This window comes from Diaporthe amygdali (genome assembly GCF_026229845.1).
Source record: "Diaporthe amygdali strain CAA958 chromosome Unknown NODE_34_length_500367_cov_65_467389, whole genome shotgun sequence".
NCBI classification, from domain to species: Eukaryota; Fungi; Ascomycota; class Sordariomycetes; order Diaporthales; family Diaporthaceae; genus Diaporthe; species Diaporthe amygdali.
The window spans coordinates 234,630-251,462 of NW_026517054.1; the positions used below are offsets into that span (position 1 = coordinate 234,630).

The window sequence follows — 16,833 nt, forward strand, 5'->3', positions numbered from 1 at the left end:
GTCATTCACTTAAACGAGCCTCTCATGTCCTGCGACCGTCATTTGCTGCTAAAACAAAGTCTAATGAATTGCCGTTGAGTGCGAGTACCTGATCTAGCCCCAACGTCTCTCGCGAGCATCTGTTCGGCCTATACGAGAATGCAACACCAGAATTTGTTGTACTGTGCTGGGACAAAGCAGTCAGTCCCCCTTCGGACTCATCAATCGCTCACGCCGAGGCCCAAGCCCACAGTTGCTGGGGTGGGCATCCACCATAGACACCATCAATTCATCAATTCCGACCTAACAGTACCTGGACCCCCTGCATTCCGGGGTTCGTTCATATGCACGTACTTTACTCGCACGGCAGTGCACGTACATTGGGACGTTGTACCCGGACCGCCCCACGGGAGCTTGGCTAGCCCAATTCGACCACTCCCACCCGCCTCGAAAACTTGACCTTTATTGTCAGTGTTGACGTTCCCCTTTCTCATCAGCAACAACCCAAGAGAACTCTCCCATCCTCTCATCCCCGGCTGAACTGCACGCGCCTACCAGAGGTCTGTCAGTGGCCTCACTCAATGGCTTCATGGCGTCGGCGACACATCCTCGCATCTCGACCGGCAGCTTGAACGGCCGAGTCAATGGAAATGGAACCACTAAGCGTGTAGCAGACGATGACGACAGTGTTGCGACGGAGCAGTTCCCAGCCTTCGACCCGGCCCACGACGGCAGCGAGGACGATCTCGCGACGAGCAATCACAACTACACCCACGAGCAACCCAACGCCATGACGAATGGGGACACCATGGACAGCAACAACAACAACGAAGTGGACGAGGGACAACTCGCCTCGCATCGTGTCGCCGACGACGATCACGACGACGCTGATCACCCGTCGACACCCTTGTCGACCGTTGAGCCCATTCCCGAACCCGAACACCAGAGTCACCATCACCATCAAGACGTGACTCCAGCTGCATCAACCTTGACCTCGCCTTCAGTAACATCACCGCCATACTGGGCGCACGGTCACACCATAAACGGCGACGGCGGCGCATCACGGCACGGCCACGGCAATCAATCCACGGAGAGCCTCGTGCCAGGCGCCATCACACTGCAGGATAACGAGGCGGATGACGACGAGACCAACCTGCAGCGCAACTCGGAGGAGACCCGGACATCATACGGCCGCGACAGGAACAGGGCGTGTTGGGCCAAGAGCGTCGAGGTGACGAACTACGTGATCGTGAATAGTAGCGCTACCAACATCGGGGCGTTCGTCGTCTGGAACATCAGAGTCCAGACATTGAGTGTGAGTAGCAGCATCATAACCACCCGGCGGTTCGCGATCCGGCCAAGGGTGTGCTAGAGACGAGAGGTCGGCGCTGTAGACTGACCACGTATGCTCTCTAGGGTCCGTTCATGAACATAAGGAAACGTTACTCGGAGTTCGATGACTTCCGACACCAGCTGATAAGCACCTTTCCCAACTTCGAGGCGGCAGTACCGACACTACCGCCCAAGAGCGTAATATCGAGGTTCAGACCCAAATTCCTCGAGAAAAGAAGAGCCGGGCTCCAGTACTTCTTGAAGTAAGCTTTGCCAGACTCCGTCAACCCCCCCTCCAAATAATGTCAAGGACGTTTTGCTGACATGTAACTCGCCTCATTAGCTGTATCCTGTTGAATCCGGAGTTCTCTGGGTCACCTGTGCTCAAAGACTTCTTGTTCGCTTGAACATAGCCTGCAAAGAGCACGAGACGGAGTTGGACCGGAGCGGAGCAGCGCATCTCCGTTTAGGTCGGAACCCTCGCTGTGGGCTTCTCATATACCCCCTTTTCGCGTACATATTTTCTCAAAAAGAGTGTAATGATAATGAATTACTGCTGTACAACTACTCGAGAGAATTCGAAACGTCAGACGCATGCATTGTGCTCAATGGGTCGCGGGGGTGGACGGACACGGCAAACATAATGTCTAGACTAGCAATTCAGTGTTACGATTATGTCCAGCTACAGTGGCTCTTCAGCCTCGTCTGAGACTCATATGGGGTATATAAATGTGTCCAGAGGCACGACCGCCCCTCTCTCAAGTCCGTGAAACGCCAGGCCGCCCTTCCAAGCGAGCCTCCAATATCTACCCTTCATCTCATCAGAAAATCATCACTTGGCATCGCTCGTCTTGCTCTCATCGGCACCCCCTAGCGCAGGGCTACCGCCGCCTTCTTTCGAATTGTCCTTCTCTTTTATCCCCCCCTGGGCCTCGCCCTTCTGGCTATCTGGCACCGTCGGAGTGAGCTTCAGCTTCTGCATCACCTTCACGGTAGCTTTGTTCTCCTCCCTTTGCTTCTCTTCCTCCTCCTGCTGCTTCTTCGCTTGTTTCTCGAGGAACTGCCTCTCCGTTTCCGCGCTCTGCGACTTGTCGCGCGCCTCCTCCTCGCGCTTCTGCACCTCCTCCGGGTGGATCACCTTGTCTTTCTTGTGCGCCGTCCTCTGAATGAGCTTCTTCCCCTTTTGCCGCGTCTTGGTGTACATCTCAAGCCCCACCAAGACGGCATACGACTTGGAGATCGAGACGTGCGACGTGTCCACGCCGTCCTCCTTGAGGTTGCGGACAAAGGCCCGGAAGTTGGACGCCGGCGGCCTGTAGTGGCCCGAGAGCGGGCTCAGGCTTGTCAGTCTCCCGTTTTTGATCTTGATGAGCCCCGCGGCCGAGATACGGGACCCTTGCACAAAGGACGAGTGCTGGAAGGCCCCGCTGTCCTTGATGCCCACGTACAGCCGGAAGCTCGTGTCGGCGACGAAGATCCACGTGTTCTTGCGGACAGATTTTCGCAGGAGCGTGTTGAAGATGGTGGAGGCGGAGATGTGTGTAACCTTCTTGACTCCCTTCGCGTCGGTTACGCCCGGCGACGCGTACTTTGCCGCGCGAGCAGCCTCGCGCTCGGATTCGGAAGCGTCGCTGATGCTGCTTGCTCTGGAGCTGGGGTCGCTGGGGAATAATCTTGGCTGATTTGGGTATGTGGTCTTTGGCTGGAAGGCAGGCGTCTCCGTATCTCCAATTGGGACGATGCCTTGAATGCTGTCCCTCCAGTCCTCCGTGGTGTTGATCCGCGCACCGTTCTTTGCCCAACACAGCCTACCCTCTGAATCGACATTCACAAGATAGTACTGGCGTTCTTCGCGCGAGAGATAGCGTACCTGTTCCCTCTCAAGTCTGTCGCGCGGGCATGTACTTAGTTCAAAGTGGCGCCCCTCCCCGTGATCAAGCCAGTAGAAAAAGTTCTCGTGAGTATCTGCCTTTTTCCACTCTTCGTGGTACTGCCTCAGGTTTGATCCATAGCGGTGCTTGAGATCAACCATTTCGAGGAAGTATTGCAATCCCATCATCATGGCGTCTTTGCGCCTCCTAGCTTTGGCTTCCTCTCGTTTCTGACGCGCCTCCCTCCTTTTCTCAGGGGTCGATGGTCCCGATCCCGATTCTGAGTCTGAATCACTCGAGCTACTAGATTCGTCGTCCATATCGCCGCCGGCTCTCCTCGCAATCGTTGCGATTTTGTGCCAGTTGTATCGAGCTGACTTCGACCTTTTCGCGGCATCCGCATTCCCATCCTCCTTGCCCTCACTTTCGTCATTCCCAGTAATCGTCGCGGTAGCGTCCTCTCTCGAACGTGGTGTTGTAACCGCTCTGAACTGTAGTTCCTTTATCGCATGCGTCCATCTCGTATCAGCGTTTAGGCCCAGGCCCTGCATCTCTCTACGGGTTTTATAGCCCCGGTATGTCCGCTGTATCATTGTGGCTGCCCGATGGCGCAAGATGTCGTCGCTGTCATGTCCCGTCCCTGCAGCCGTGGCGCTTGCAACGGCAGCGGCCAGGACACTGGTGTTGTGAGACGGCGAATTCTCCTTGTGCCGGCTGAAGAGACTACTGCGATGAGGTCTGGTCTTGACGTCCAGGCCCGGGCTGGCTTGAGGCGCCTCCATGGACCTGCGCTGTTCTTTTTCTCTGTCGCGTGATTTGCGCTTCTCTTCCTGCTCTCGAGTAAGCTGCACCTGTGAGATGCGCGACATCTCTTCGCTCGAAGGGGCCACGAGGGAGTCCATGTATTGTTTCTTGGACCGCACTGAAGTTGCCGAGTCTAGGGATGCATTGGATTGACTCTGGCCTTGGCTTTTTGGTCCCTCCATGGTAACGGGGAGTTTATAATCGTCGCAGGCTCCATTAGCGCCGGCTTGCGCGACCGAAGGGGTCTGCGGAGGTGTTGGTAGATTTGTAGGGGTGCCATACTTGTTTGGCGGGGCTGGCGATGACGTTGTATCTCGTGGAGTTGCATGTGCCACTCCCACATCGAAAGTTGACGGATCCATGGCTCGGATTCGGGGACGCTGTTCACCTAGGACTTCTAGGTTCCTTCTTCCAGTAGTCGCATCAACTGCACTGACAAGGAGGAGAAGGTGACGACTTGTTCAGGGTGAAATATTGAAAGCACGACGTTGAGGAGCGGGAAGAGCTGGAACGACAGTAAGAATAAGCATTATGACACGGGTGCATGAGAGCTCCTAGCGCTGGACGAGAACAACTCATCAGCGACGGCCGGTGATGAAATACATCTGATGTGCCTGAACCTTGAACTACAGACATCCTTCGGGCAAGGCGGGGCAGGACAGGACAGGGAAGAAACTACATGAACACGCAAACAACCCCAAGGGCTATTGGGCGCTGCGCATGACATCGGATCCGATAGCGTAGGGCTGTTTGCCGGGATCCGGGTTTGAATTTCCCATGTTGTTCAATGTCTTGATTTGTCCGCTCGCTTGAAACCCTCGTTGATCGAACGGGGCTTCGATAGACGGATCTGATGCGGGCGTGGAACCTGCTGTGAAGGACTGTGATTAATTGGGTGAGGATCAGACCCTTGGCCAGCTGATATAGAGCGCTGAGCCCCCGGCAATGACCGTGTTGACAGACTGACGGAGTAAGCAGACTGGGCAGAGAGGGGGAACGCCTGGCACAGCCGGCTTGATCTGCCTGCAAGGGGGAGGAAAATCGTGCAGGCGCAGCAGCAGATGTGAGATGCTGAAAAACATTGCAACCCTGAGTCTAGGATTTCCATGCTAGTGCAGGGCAAACTGAGATATTTATGTCGAGTCAATTCGTAGCGGATAAGAGACCGAAATGACAAGTCCCGGCTGGTTGCACGGCTGCACCGACCAGTGCCTATTTTCATCAAAGAGGAAAACCTTTTCTCCTCGCGTTGCCCCCCTGCCAGATGATGAAATGAACCTTTGGGGGGGGGGGGGTGGTTTGGTCTGGAGGACCTGCAGCTTTCATCATCCCAGGGTTAGGCGACAGATTCTGCCAAGAGTCATCTCTCACCCGCCGAACACCCGCCCCCAAAGCGATCATCTGTGAACGAGCGGCAGCATGAGACGGACAGGTAACGGCTAAGGAGAACATCGTCGGAGCCTCACGTGTGGATCCACCTCACAAGCGCTGCACTGGTCTCTGTCACTTGCTGCTGTGCCAGAATTCAAGAGAAGGGAACAAAGATGGATTAGGCAACGGTGGCATTGACATTGACATTGACACTAACACTAACAATGGCAAGCATCAATCCAAATGAAAGAATGCTTTCGGAATGGGGCGAGATTTCGTCAATGGATGGCTTAGGGGGAAGTCTAGTCAGTCAGTCGCCAGCACCCCCAGCGCGCGCCCTGTAGCTTGCAGCGCTCCGGGATCCAAGGCAGGCAGCCGCCAGGAGCAGGAGGCACTAATTGGGCAGCGCACAAGGGTGGTGGCATCCCCTAGCAAGCTGGCTGGCAGGGCGGGCTGGCAGCGGGCAGCAGCGGGCAGCAGCAGCTAAACACTTGGGGGCTTTGATTGAGGAGGCGAGAAGGTCTGACGCAGAGGAGAGCGCCCGGCCAAGCAAGCGGGCGCCCGCAAAATTTCCCACCAGACGTCGCAACTGTCAATGCATCAAACAGTCGGCCATCAGATCCTCAATTGACACGACCGGTTTCCATCATTCTGACCGGCCCAGCAGAACATGCGAGGAGCAAGTCGTCTGCAGAAGAATGGCAATGACTGCGACCAGCACTCGCTCTACTCGTAGAGCCGAGACTCTTGTCGCCCTCCCTCCACTTGCACACGCCCATCGCTCTCCAGCCACGGCCGCTGCCACGCGCCTGCACCAGCAGAACTCTAGCCGGCCCCTCAAGCGCCTGCACGACGCGACAAACCTGAGATACGACCTCAAATCCCCCAAGAAGCCCAAGATCACGGTCGAGATCCCTTCAAAGAGCCAGTATCAGGCCAGGTTGTTCCCCGAGAACGTCGACGCCAGGCAGCACCACCGCCCATCCTCGACCCACAAGCCCCCTAAACAGGACCATCGTCACCCTGCCAGCGCACCTCTTCCGCCGCCACCCGCTACTGCCCATACAGCAGCACCACCACCCGCCCCGGCACCCGCGACCGGCGATGCAGCCACCACGACCGGCCAGGACAGCTCCGCCGCCCCTACAAAACACAGAGAAAAGGTCGTCAATGGCATCAAGCATGAATTGGACAGGTTACAGCCCAGCTCCGCCGACATGGCTGCCAGCAACGGCCAAGGGCGCAAGCTTCGGTCACAGGAGGGCGTTCGCTTCAAGAGCGAGCTCTCGGCCTACTTTCCTGAGTATGACGAAGTCATCGGAAACGTGCCCAAGGAAGAACGTATGCTAAATCACCCTGCCCCCTGATTGATCCCATGCACACATCACGACGGTGCAGCTGACAGTATTCTCTTCCTTCTGCAGACATCCTGATGCTCGATACCCCTATAATCGTTGTCGACACATCTCCGTCATCAGCCTCCACCTCGGCGCCGCGCCACGAGCCCCACTCGACCCCCTCAACTTTCCCAATACGCAACTACGGCGACGACCTGTTCACAAATCTGCACGACTCACAAGCAATTGATCTGAGTTGGTTAGAGGGCCAGTATAAGGGCAAGACGTTGAGCGATCCGCTGCCCGACTCTTATTATGAGTCAATACATAGAAAGGAGTCTCGGAACGAGAAGATCACGAGGAATGCAGAGAGGGGGCGCTCCCAGCATGAAAAGGCCCAGGTCATCCGGCTGCTCGACGGCCTCAAAGGCCCTGATTGGCTCAAAACCATGGGCGTAAGCGGTATCACAGAGAGCAAGAAGAAACAGTTCGAGCCTGCTCGAGCACACTTTGTCCACAAGTGCGAAGTCGTCTTGGACAAATTCGCAAAATGGGCTGCCGAGGAGAAGAGGCTCAAACTCGAAAAGGAGCGCGCTGCGAAAGAGAGCCTCGCCTCGCAAGATACCGACTCGTCCAAGGCCGAGGACGACGAGGAAGAAGACGAGGAAGCGATTTCATCGGCAGACGAACTGGGAGATGACGAGGAAGGTGGTGAGGAGACGGACAAGAGCGACAGCGAGCCACCTGATATGAGCGACGTCGATGCATCGGCCAAGCAGCTGCACGAGGAGGCCATGGCGAGGTCCCGCCTGGCTGCAAAGTCCGCCGGACGACGTCCGCTCTCGGCCCAGCCACTGCCGCCTCCACCGCCAGCAGAGTTCACCTCGTTCTTCAAGAAGCCATACCAGCGAGACGCAGCGCTCAACAAATCTCGTCGACGCGGGAGGACGGTCTTGGCCTGGGGACAGGCTTTGCCTGAGCTTGAGGAGCAGGACTTCGTCCTGCCGGAAGAGTATCGAGACGAGGAAATGCTCAAGGCGCGGGAGCGACGACTGAGAATCCTCCGACGTGGATCAAGGCATCGTGGCTGAAGGTGGCTTCTGGACAGACCAGAATGCGGTCTGCATGTTGGAAGGCGGTAAGCCGGCGTTTTTGTAATCGGTGTTTCTAGTAGCTCATTGTCTGGAGCTCACTGGTGGGCGTCATGATAGCCCATTTGGGTTGTTGTACGGAGTATTTTCTAGTGAACAGGCGAATCGGTCACCGCAGTGTGCAGGGAATAGGAATAATACCAAGTCAAGATACCAGTGAGATGACATCGTGTATCCCGTGCTTTCCCGCGCAAGCAACATCTTCTCGCTGGGCCATGTCCGCTGGGTTGTAGTGACTGTGAAGTGATCTTGACCGCGGGCTGTTTGGCAAACGGAGAACGGATGGCAGGGACTCAGGAACGACCAAGCCATGTCCCAAGTCGGGTGGGCAAAGGCGTCTGAGATGACAGGAAGAGGGAAAAAGGAATGATGGGAAGAGAAGGCTGGATGGAGTATTTGAGGCGGAGGAAGAAGAAGCCAGACGACCCCTGGGTTCCACGGGGAAAGCTTCGAACAATTGTAGTGTGGGGGCCGGCACTTAACATCCACTCTGTGTGACAGCAAACTAGGTGAATCTGGTGAATGTGAATGACCCCTGTCCTAGACTCCATTCCCGACTTCTGCTGATCCACCTGTGTTCTGTGCTGCTGCAAGGTACCTGCCCACCTCCATTACACAAGAGCCAAGCTTCCCAGCTTGTCTTAGGTAAGAAGCACATGGACAACTACATGGACAACGGGACTGATTACAGTGCTCGATCGTCTGGATTCCATTCAACTCTTGTCCAGCATCGTTTCCAAGCCATCTAGATCTGATATCTGCACCTTGTTGGATCCTCTTTCTCGAAGGAACTCACTCCAACTTTGAACCCGCCTGCACCCATGTCTTTTCCTGTCTGTGGTAACTGGCTTGCCTGGTCCGTGCGGTCCCGGCGCTAGTCATTGAGCTAGTGGTTGCGCGCATCGAAGCCCATCGAGCTCCTAAACCAGACTATCTGGTTGCTGCCTTTTCTTTGCCCCTCCACCTTACAGTATTGCGGCAACTGTCAACTTCGCTGTCTGCAAAGATCCCACTGGCTCCCGAGAGCAGACATTCTCCTGAAAGACTTCCATCGTCGAATCGCAAGCTTGGGAACCACCTTCACCCGATATCAACTGATTGGCACCACCTGTGCGCGACCGCGATTCGGTACATGGCAACAATCAAAGGTGCTACGGCGCGCCGCGGTTGAGGCTTGGGGAGGCGAGCTTGGATGCTGGATTGCGCCACCGACGCAACTATTACTAGACGAACACGCAAGGGGAGAAAAACCATCGCTGAGGACACACCATGCCAGGCGTCATGGACAACACGATGGCCGTCGCTGCCGATGGCGCCACTGCGGGCGCCGACGAAGTTACCTACGAGCCGTACACCGTGGTCGAACAGCGCGTCCACTTGGATTTCAACTTCCAGGCGAAACAGATACAAGGCACTACCATGATCAAGATCTTCCACACTGGCGGCGACGAGCCCGAGTTTGTCAATATAGACGCGCGCCAGTGCGAAATCGACCTCGAGAATATCACGGTCAACTATCAGAAGGTGAAGGGCAGATACAGGGACCCATACGAGTTCATGGACACACCAAAAGGCTTTGACTGGAGTGTCCAACAACATCACCTCAGAACGAAGCGCATGAAGCGACTGCAGCCCAACATGCGGGGCGATCTGCCCATGACCGGAAGGGAGACCAAGGGATGCCAGCCTGCTAACGGGGCGCTGCGGGTCTGGTTGAAACCCGAGAAGATCGTGCTCAAGCCTGTACAGACGCCTGGGGTGTCTGGCCCTCAAGAGCCCATCGAGCCACACACTTTCAAGATCGAGATCCCCTTCCGCATCACACATGTTCGAGATGGATTCCACTTCGTTGGTGTCGACGAGGGCGATACTCAATACCCGCATGTCTACACGCGGCATTCCGTCGAGCCTGGATATGCCAGCTGTCTCTTTCCTTGCGTGGACGATCGGACCCGGGTGAGACAGTGGGAGATTTCACTCAAATTTCCACGCACTGTTGGAGACGCGCTTAAGCAGCCTTTGGCCTCACAAGTTGCAGGATTGCCGTCATCTTCTGGCACTCGTCCGGCTGCTTCCAGAACGCAACAGTCTCACCGCGAGTTTGAAACCACTGAGGAGGACAAGTTGCTGGACATGACCGCTATATGCTCTGGTACGCTCATCGGAGAACATGAAGAGAATGCTGGTGGTGAGAGCAAGAAGGTCATGAAATTCAATCCCAAAGATTGTGGTGCCCAGCACATTGGCTTTGCCATCGGCCCATTTGAGGATGTAGATCTCTACTCGACCTTCCGGAGCGAAGAGGACGAGGCGAAGCTCGGTGGAAACGCCGTCAAGGTCCATGGCTACTGCTTGCCTGGCCGGAGCGATGAGGTCCGGAACACTTGCCAACCGCTGGCTCATGCAAGCGACTTTTTTACCCTGACTTTCTCAAAGTACCCGTACGAGGAAAACAGCTACAAGATATGCTTTGTGGAGGAGATGGTAGAAAGTACCGTGCCGCTGCAAGCATTCTCGCTGTGCAGCACTCGGCTTCTGTACCCTCGTGATATCATCGATACGGAGATCGATGTCACGAGGAAGCTTGTCCACTCTCTTGCAACCCAGTACTTTGGTATTTTCATCAATCCAAACGAACGGACTGACACCTGGATCGTGCTTGGTATTGCGTATTTCATGACGGACCTTTACTTGAGGCAGCTCTGTGGTAACAACTACTACCGATACCAGATCAGAACCACAGCCGAGTATCTAACCGAAGTGGACCATGGTCGCCCGTCTCTGCACGAGTTGGGACGGTATTTACACCTGGGCGATTTTGAGATGGAATTCATGGCACTTAAGGCGCCTCTGGTGATCTTCATTCTTGACCGGCGACTACTCAAGTCATCAAATAGTGCTGGGGTGGTTCGAGTCCTTTCGCAACGCCTTCGCGAGGCCATGCAGGCTGCAGACCCTTTCGCCGCAAATTTTGTTGTCTCTTCAGAGCAGTTCAGGAGGGCTTGTGAGAAGAAAGGTCGCCTGCGGCTCGAAAGTTTTTGGGACCAGTGGGTCCTGAGTTCTGGATGTCCCAGACTCCACATATCGCAAAGGTTCAACAAGAAGAGGCTGGAAGTCGAACTGACTGTCGTCCAGAATCAAGTAGAGTGGGCCAAGGCAGAGCACCCATTAGAGAAGGACGATTTCTGGAGGGACGTGTTGGAAGAGCGGCAAGGTGTCCTTGCTGCCGAAGTACCTCTGACTTTCACCGGGCCCATGACTTTCCGAGTCCATGAGGCTGATGGCACACCCTATGAGCATTGTCTGGAGATGAAGCTGGATGCCGCAGCCACGAAAGGATCTCGGCTTGCAATGCCTTACAATACTAAATACAAGCGGATTAAGAGGGTTCGCCAGAAGAAGCGAGAAAAAGACCACACAAAAGCCCCGGGCGCTGGCAGAGGTGACGGAGATGGGCAAGATGAGGATGGAAACGACGACGACGAGAAAGGACACACACTCAACATGTTTGGAGACGTTCTGATGGGCGAGGAGGACATGGCGTCGTGGAAGCTTGTGGACTGGGACAGCGACCAGCAACAACAGATGGACCAGGAGTCTTATGAGTGGATCCGGGTCGACTGTGACTTTGAATGGATCTACTGCCTCGAAACGAACCTGAAGGTCTACATGACGGTCGCCCAGCTCCAGCAGGACAGAGATATTGCTGCACAGGTCGAGTCCATGCTGCAGCTCACGCGCAATACGCCAAGCAATATCCAAACCACTACGCTGCTGAGAACTCTTTACGACGATCGGTACTTTTACGGCATTCGCACCATGGCTGCGCAGGCTCTTACTGGCCACGCCGAAAAGGCGAACAATTTTCGGGGAATGCGCCACCTGATACGCGTTTTCAAGACGTTCTATTGCTATCCAGACTCAGCTAACCCGCGCCCGAATGATTTCACTGACAAGAAGAGTTATCACGTGCAGTCAGCCATTCCTGCGGCTATTGCAAGGATCCGTGGTGGGCAAGAATTCTGCCCGGAAGAGGCCCGAGAATTCATTCTTGATCAGCTGGTCTTCAACAACAACGATGAGAACACATATTCGGACCATTTCTACGTTGCAAAACTTCTTGAGGCACTCGCGACCAGCTTGGTGCGCGCCAAAGCCACAGAAGCCTCTGGCGACGAACAAGACCACCACAAGATGCAAGCATTTGCGGAGAGGGCTATTGCGCAGATTGAGCGATACCAACAAATGGACGAGGTATTCAGTTCATATCAGAACATCTGGACACGCACAGCACTTGATTGCAAGGTCAAATTGATGAAGTCAGGTGTCATGGCCGTTGATGGAATAGAGTTTATGCAGTACCTGACCCCAGAGACACTGGATCTTGTGCAGATCAAAGCATTCGAGTCACTGATTGAGCTTGGCCTGTTCTTGAAAGCTGGCCTCATGAAGTACCTCTTGACAAGCATGAGTCTCTCTTCGTCACCATTTGTGAGAGACCGGCTCTTCAAGGCGTTCACCCGTGGCCTGGCCTCTATCGCTTTCGGAGAGCTTGATGTCAGCGAGATTCGACCGGCTGATGCCAGTTCTGACCCAACCGGGGTAGCCAAGGTCTCACAACATGCTGCTCAGAACGATGGGATAGTCCTAGACGAGGAAGACCACGGCGGCCTAATCGTTGAGCAAAGCGATGCGGTGATCAAACAAAGGCAGACGGACGCGGCGCGGCGGGTCGACATCGCGGCTGCAATCAAGGCAATGAAGGAGGCATTGCAAGACAACAAGGATCTGCAAAGGCAGCTATGGAAGGCCGTTGACTCTCCGGTCCTCGGTCTCGCAGAAAAGCGAAACCTCTTAGAGCTATGTGCCACCTTGTTCCCCAAGGATGATGAGATGCTCGTTACGATGAAGTACCCGGTACGGTGGACAGCGGTCAGGGGTCATTATCACCGGGGCAAAGTAAGTGCCGTTTGTGTTACTCGTCCTCGATCGCCTGCTGACATGTATCAGTCGCTCGTCATGACCTTCAAGCAGACGTATAAGACATCGTTGAAGCGGAGGCGTGATGATGTGGTGGCTGAGGAAGCTAAGCAAGCGGCGACAGCAGCTGTGCCGTCTGCTGCTCGTCCTCTTCATGAACAAGAGAAGGAGCAGCAGCCCAAGAAGAAGCTGATCAAGCTATCCCATCCCGGACCCTCGAGGTCTGGCGCGCAGTCACCGGCGCCGCCGCCTGCTCCCGTTGCTCGGCAGCCATCCATTGCCCGGCAGCCATCCATTGCCGTTGCGGCCCCTGCACGGCCTCCTCCTGAGTTAGAGCGAGGTGACAGCATCTCGGTGCAGAACCGACCGACTGTGAAGCTTCCCTCCGCCCCTCAATCCGTTGCGGGCACACCCACGCCAGAGCCTTCCCGCCAAAATACCTCGAGCTCGAAAGTACACAAGATTTCTAAGAAACGCAAGTTGGCTGATACAGACGCAACGCCCGCACCCCGACGTTCCAAGATTGTGACCCTGAAGTACGGCCGGCTCACGGAACAGAAGAGGCAGCAGGTGGCGCGCATACCATCTTCTAAGGCCAAGACGATCCCACCCGCAGATTCTATTGTAGCCACGCCAGTTGCACGGTCCATTGCAGCGGCTGCTTCGCCATCAAGACAAGGCTCGTCACCAGCTAATGTCGACGTCTCCATGGTCTCGACCACGTCTACCCTTAGTGCGGGCTCCTCTTCAACCGCGCAGGCGTCCCAGCCTCAGCAGAAGACACCTTTACCAAACGGAAAGATGATTCGCAAGCCTTTGCCCACCGGGCCATCCGCTGGCTCCCCAACTTCCAGCATCGCCGCAAAGTCTTCAGGAACTCCTCGGCAGCCATCGCAACCACAACAGCCGGCGTCGGCGTCGCCCTCTCGTCCGGTCTCGCCAGTGGCTTCGCGCTCATCGACAGAGCCCGCACCGAAGCCGAAGAAGTTGGTCAAGCTTAAGCTCAAGTTGGGTGGGAACAGGATTCTGTCGGGGTCACCTGGCAACAAACCACCCCCGCCGCCACCTGCGGGCGAAAAAAACTAAGCCCAAACAGCCTCATCCAAACCCAAATAGCGATCTGCATCTATGTTGACGTCCTATTTGTCACCGTAGCCTTCCTCGTTGAGATCGCGAAAGGCTAACGGAGAGGTACATCTTCCTTCACGGTGACAGATCAGCAGGCAGGCAGCAGGCTACTGTTGGCGAGGAGGACAGATTTGAAGAAATCATGCGAGCCGTGTCTTATCCAGTTCCTATCTGACTAGGCTGTGTTCGACGACTCATAATTTTAGTTACGCTGTTAGCACTGACGCGATCCTCGTTCCTTCCGGCGGTCCTTTCCAAGGCTAAGACGGGGAACAATAATACTCTGAAAGGTTGACCTGTGTGTCACACTCGACCAGAAGTCCTCAGACACAAGCCGCGTGTGTCATCAACACTGTCACAACATGCCCAGACCTCGTCACATCTGAAGCGCTCGACCGTTCCTACCGCCGTCTCGCTCTGTATGGGACCATGTTGTGTGGGGGGGGGGGTGGTGGGGGATTCATTGAATGGGGGAAAACCTGTCGGGTTTGAGGCCTGATTGACCAAAGAAATGGTCTGAGTTGACTTGCACCTTTTGTTTGTGTTATGAGTAATTGTCTTTTTGACAGGGCACTGAGAAGGAAGCACGGCGTTTGGGTTCCTAGATGAAATTGCGGCCGGTGGGAAGGACAGGGTGGGAGAATCGCGGTCAATGGACACGGCTGAGAATTGATGATTTTTTTTTTTGATGATGGATTAGTTTGTAGGACCACTGAGCTTGAATGCCTCCTGAGTGACTATAATGTCTTCCTGTGACGCCGCACTTTTCATTCGTCAGACCCTCTTGTTGTCTTCCCTTCAGGTGCCTTTCTCTCGGATCTGCGTACCGTGTGATGTTGTCTGCCGGAGGGCGCGATCTTCCTAGGAGCTAGGTGAGACATGTATTCACAGACAACTGATATCGCCGTCGTTGACGACCCATAGGTCCCAGAAGAGCTCTGACTATTGCCGCTGCGAGGTAGAACCGGCCCAGGATCAGCTAGCTTCCTCTGCCTTTGTAGCAAACGTTGGGCGGCTCCATCATTGCCAAAGCTTGCCCTCAATGCCCAGCAGCTCTGTTGCGTGGGCCAGAGCGAATCCATGGGAGCATGTAACAGGGCAACATAATGATTGAGCAGAGCCTTCATTGTTTCGTGGGTACACGACAGCTTGTATTTGGAATCGCTGGCCAGGACTGGCAAGCCACTTGGTCTTAGGGTATCTCATCTGTGAAGAGACCGAACCAACGCTTTGATCCAGAATCGCTGCCTATCTCGTTGATGCTGGTGCCTACAGGGTGCCTAATAATCACGACCCATCATGGCATCTCATGCATCTCATGCGAGCCCAATCCGCTCAGCAATGCTGTATCCTGTAGCCAACCAAAGGCTCAATAATGCAGCGCCTTGACTCAGACCCGCACTTAACCACACAGGAGTAGGTGTCCGTGCCCACGAGCTCCTAACCAGGCACTGCTCCTTAGCAGCTACCCACAAGCAATCCCAAACGGACATCCGAACTATCCTCTCACAGGCGGATAGTAGCTAAGCGGCCTATGACGCGGGGGGAAACCAACGCACATGTCTCTGCGGGCGTATCTACCTAGCACAGCCCCATCCTCAGCGCCTGCCGCCCCTGGCCACCCCGATCCTCTCGTCGCGGCTCCTCGTGACCCTCGCACGAGCCCTGTCCGCCGCGTCGCGCTGGGCCTGCGCCACCGGCGTTGGCGTGACCGCCTCGGCAGCGGCCCTCCCCGACGGCGCGCGGCGGTGTGTCTGGGCGGCGGTGGCGCCACGGGCGAACCTGCCGGCGGGCTGCTGCTGTGAGGCGGCTGCTGCTGCTGCCGCTGCTTGTTGTTGCTGCTGCTGCTGCTGCTGCTGGGACGAGGCAGGCTCCGTGCTGACCGATCTCGTGGATCTCGTCATCCTGGACGGCGCTGGTGGCGGGGAGGGGAATATTGGCTGTTGCTGCCGCCGAGGATGCTGTAGATTGGGCACGGCACCGCCGGAGACGTCGTCGCTGGTGTTGATGTTGTTATCGGCATCGAGGTCCATCTGCTCCTCGTGCAGCCCTGCCTCTGCCATGGCCATGTCCTCGTCCTCGACGAAGCCCTCCTCCCCGACGTGGTCGCCGTCAGAAGCGTCCTCGTAGTCGTCGGAGTTCTCCTCGTTACGGTAGATCTCCTCGTCGCGCGGGCCGTCGATGTTTTCCTCGCGCGATACCCTGGCGTTCTGGCTGTATGTGCGGTTGGGGTAGTAGGAAGCCTCTTGCTCGGAGTAGTCCTCCTCGTCGCTGGAGGTTGTGATGCCCGTGATGTCCATGCCGCTCATGTTTCGGGCGAGCTGCTGGTGCCTCCTAGCCTGGGCGGCGGCGGTGGCATGTTGGAAGGCTTCGGCCTCGCGGCGGTCCTCGTAGGCCTTGACGTCCTCGGAGGTGAGGGTCAGGACGGTGGGCGGACGACGAAGCATGGTGGGAGGCTGATGTGGTGGCGGTGCGAGTGTGGGTATCAGGGCGGGGGTGGTATCCAATCAGGAGATTTATTAAGGAATATTAGTAGCGCGGTGCAGTTAGCCAGCGAGTGAAATGAACGAATGAATAACTAGCAATGCTCCTGAAGGAGTGTAGGATGTGGTGAGGGTTGAGATTTGTGCAATATGGGTTGCGTTTGTAGGTTGATGCCTGCCGTGTTGATGTGAGAGGTTCGCGGGAGACGCGACAGGCGCGTTGACCTTTTCGCCTAAGGTCTAGGTAGTATTGGATCTGGCGAGACCCTGGAAGTGCAGCAGGGTTTCAGTGGGTCTCGCGCCACGTGGTCGGCAAGGTAGCGGACGGGGCTGGCTGCTGGCCTGGCGAAGCACGGACTGCGGTAGGGCTGAAGCCTGCACAGCTCGACAGGAGTCA

The 16,833-nt window shown here is 55.9% G+C and overlaps 5 protein-coding genes across 5 annotated transcripts; 3 read left to right on the forward strand and 2 right to left on the reverse strand.

Annotated features, from left to right (window-relative positions):
* Window positions 1-568: 568 nt before the first annotated feature.
* J7T55_005479 (uncharacterized protein) lies at window positions 569-1,718 on the forward strand (the record flags this gene model as incomplete). The annotated part of the gene is made up of 3 exons (XM_053132975.1): window positions 569-1,294; window positions 1,396-1,574; window positions 1,655-1,718. The coding sequence occupies 3 exons, from the start codon at window positions 569-571 to the stop codon at window positions 1,716-1,718; spliced, it is 969 nt and encodes a 322-aa protein (XP_052989096.1).
* A 425-nt stretch (window positions 1,719-2,143) lies between these two features.
* Window positions 2,144-4,348, reverse strand: J7T55_005480 (uncharacterized protein; the record flags this gene model as incomplete). The annotated part of the gene is made up of 1 exon (XM_053132976.1): window positions 2,144-4,348. The coding sequence occupies one exon, from the start codon at window positions 4,346-4,348 to the stop codon at window positions 2,144-2,146; it is 2,205 nt and encodes a 734-aa protein (XP_052989097.1).
* A 1,713-nt stretch (window positions 4,349-6,061) lies between these two features.
* Window positions 6,062-7,785, forward strand: J7T55_005481 (iq calmodulin-binding domain-containing protein; the record flags this gene model as incomplete). The annotated part of the gene is made up of 2 exons (XM_053132978.1): window positions 6,062-6,698; window positions 6,782-7,785. 2 exons carry the CDS (start codon window positions 6,062-6,064, stop codon window positions 7,783-7,785), a joined length of 1,641 nt encoding a protein of 546 aa, XP_052989098.1.
* A 1,329-nt stretch (window positions 7,786-9,114) lies between these two features.
* J7T55_005482 (uncharacterized protein) lies at window positions 9,115-13,911 on the forward strand (the record flags this gene model as incomplete). The annotated part of the gene is made up of 1 exon (XM_053132979.1): window positions 9,115-13,911. One exon carries the CDS (start codon window positions 9,115-9,117, stop codon window positions 13,909-13,911), a length of 4,797 nt encoding a protein of 1,598 aa, XP_052989099.1.
* Window positions 13,912-15,551: 1,640 nt separating this feature from the next.
* Window positions 15,552-16,400, reverse strand: J7T55_005483 (uncharacterized protein; the record flags this gene model as incomplete). Its single annotated transcript, XM_053132980.1, has 1 exon — window positions 15,552-16,400. The coding sequence occupies one exon, from the start codon at window positions 16,398-16,400 to the stop codon at window positions 15,552-15,554; it is 849 nt and encodes a 282-aa protein (XP_052989100.1).
* Between the last annotated feature and the right edge of the window lie 433 nt (window positions 16,401-16,833).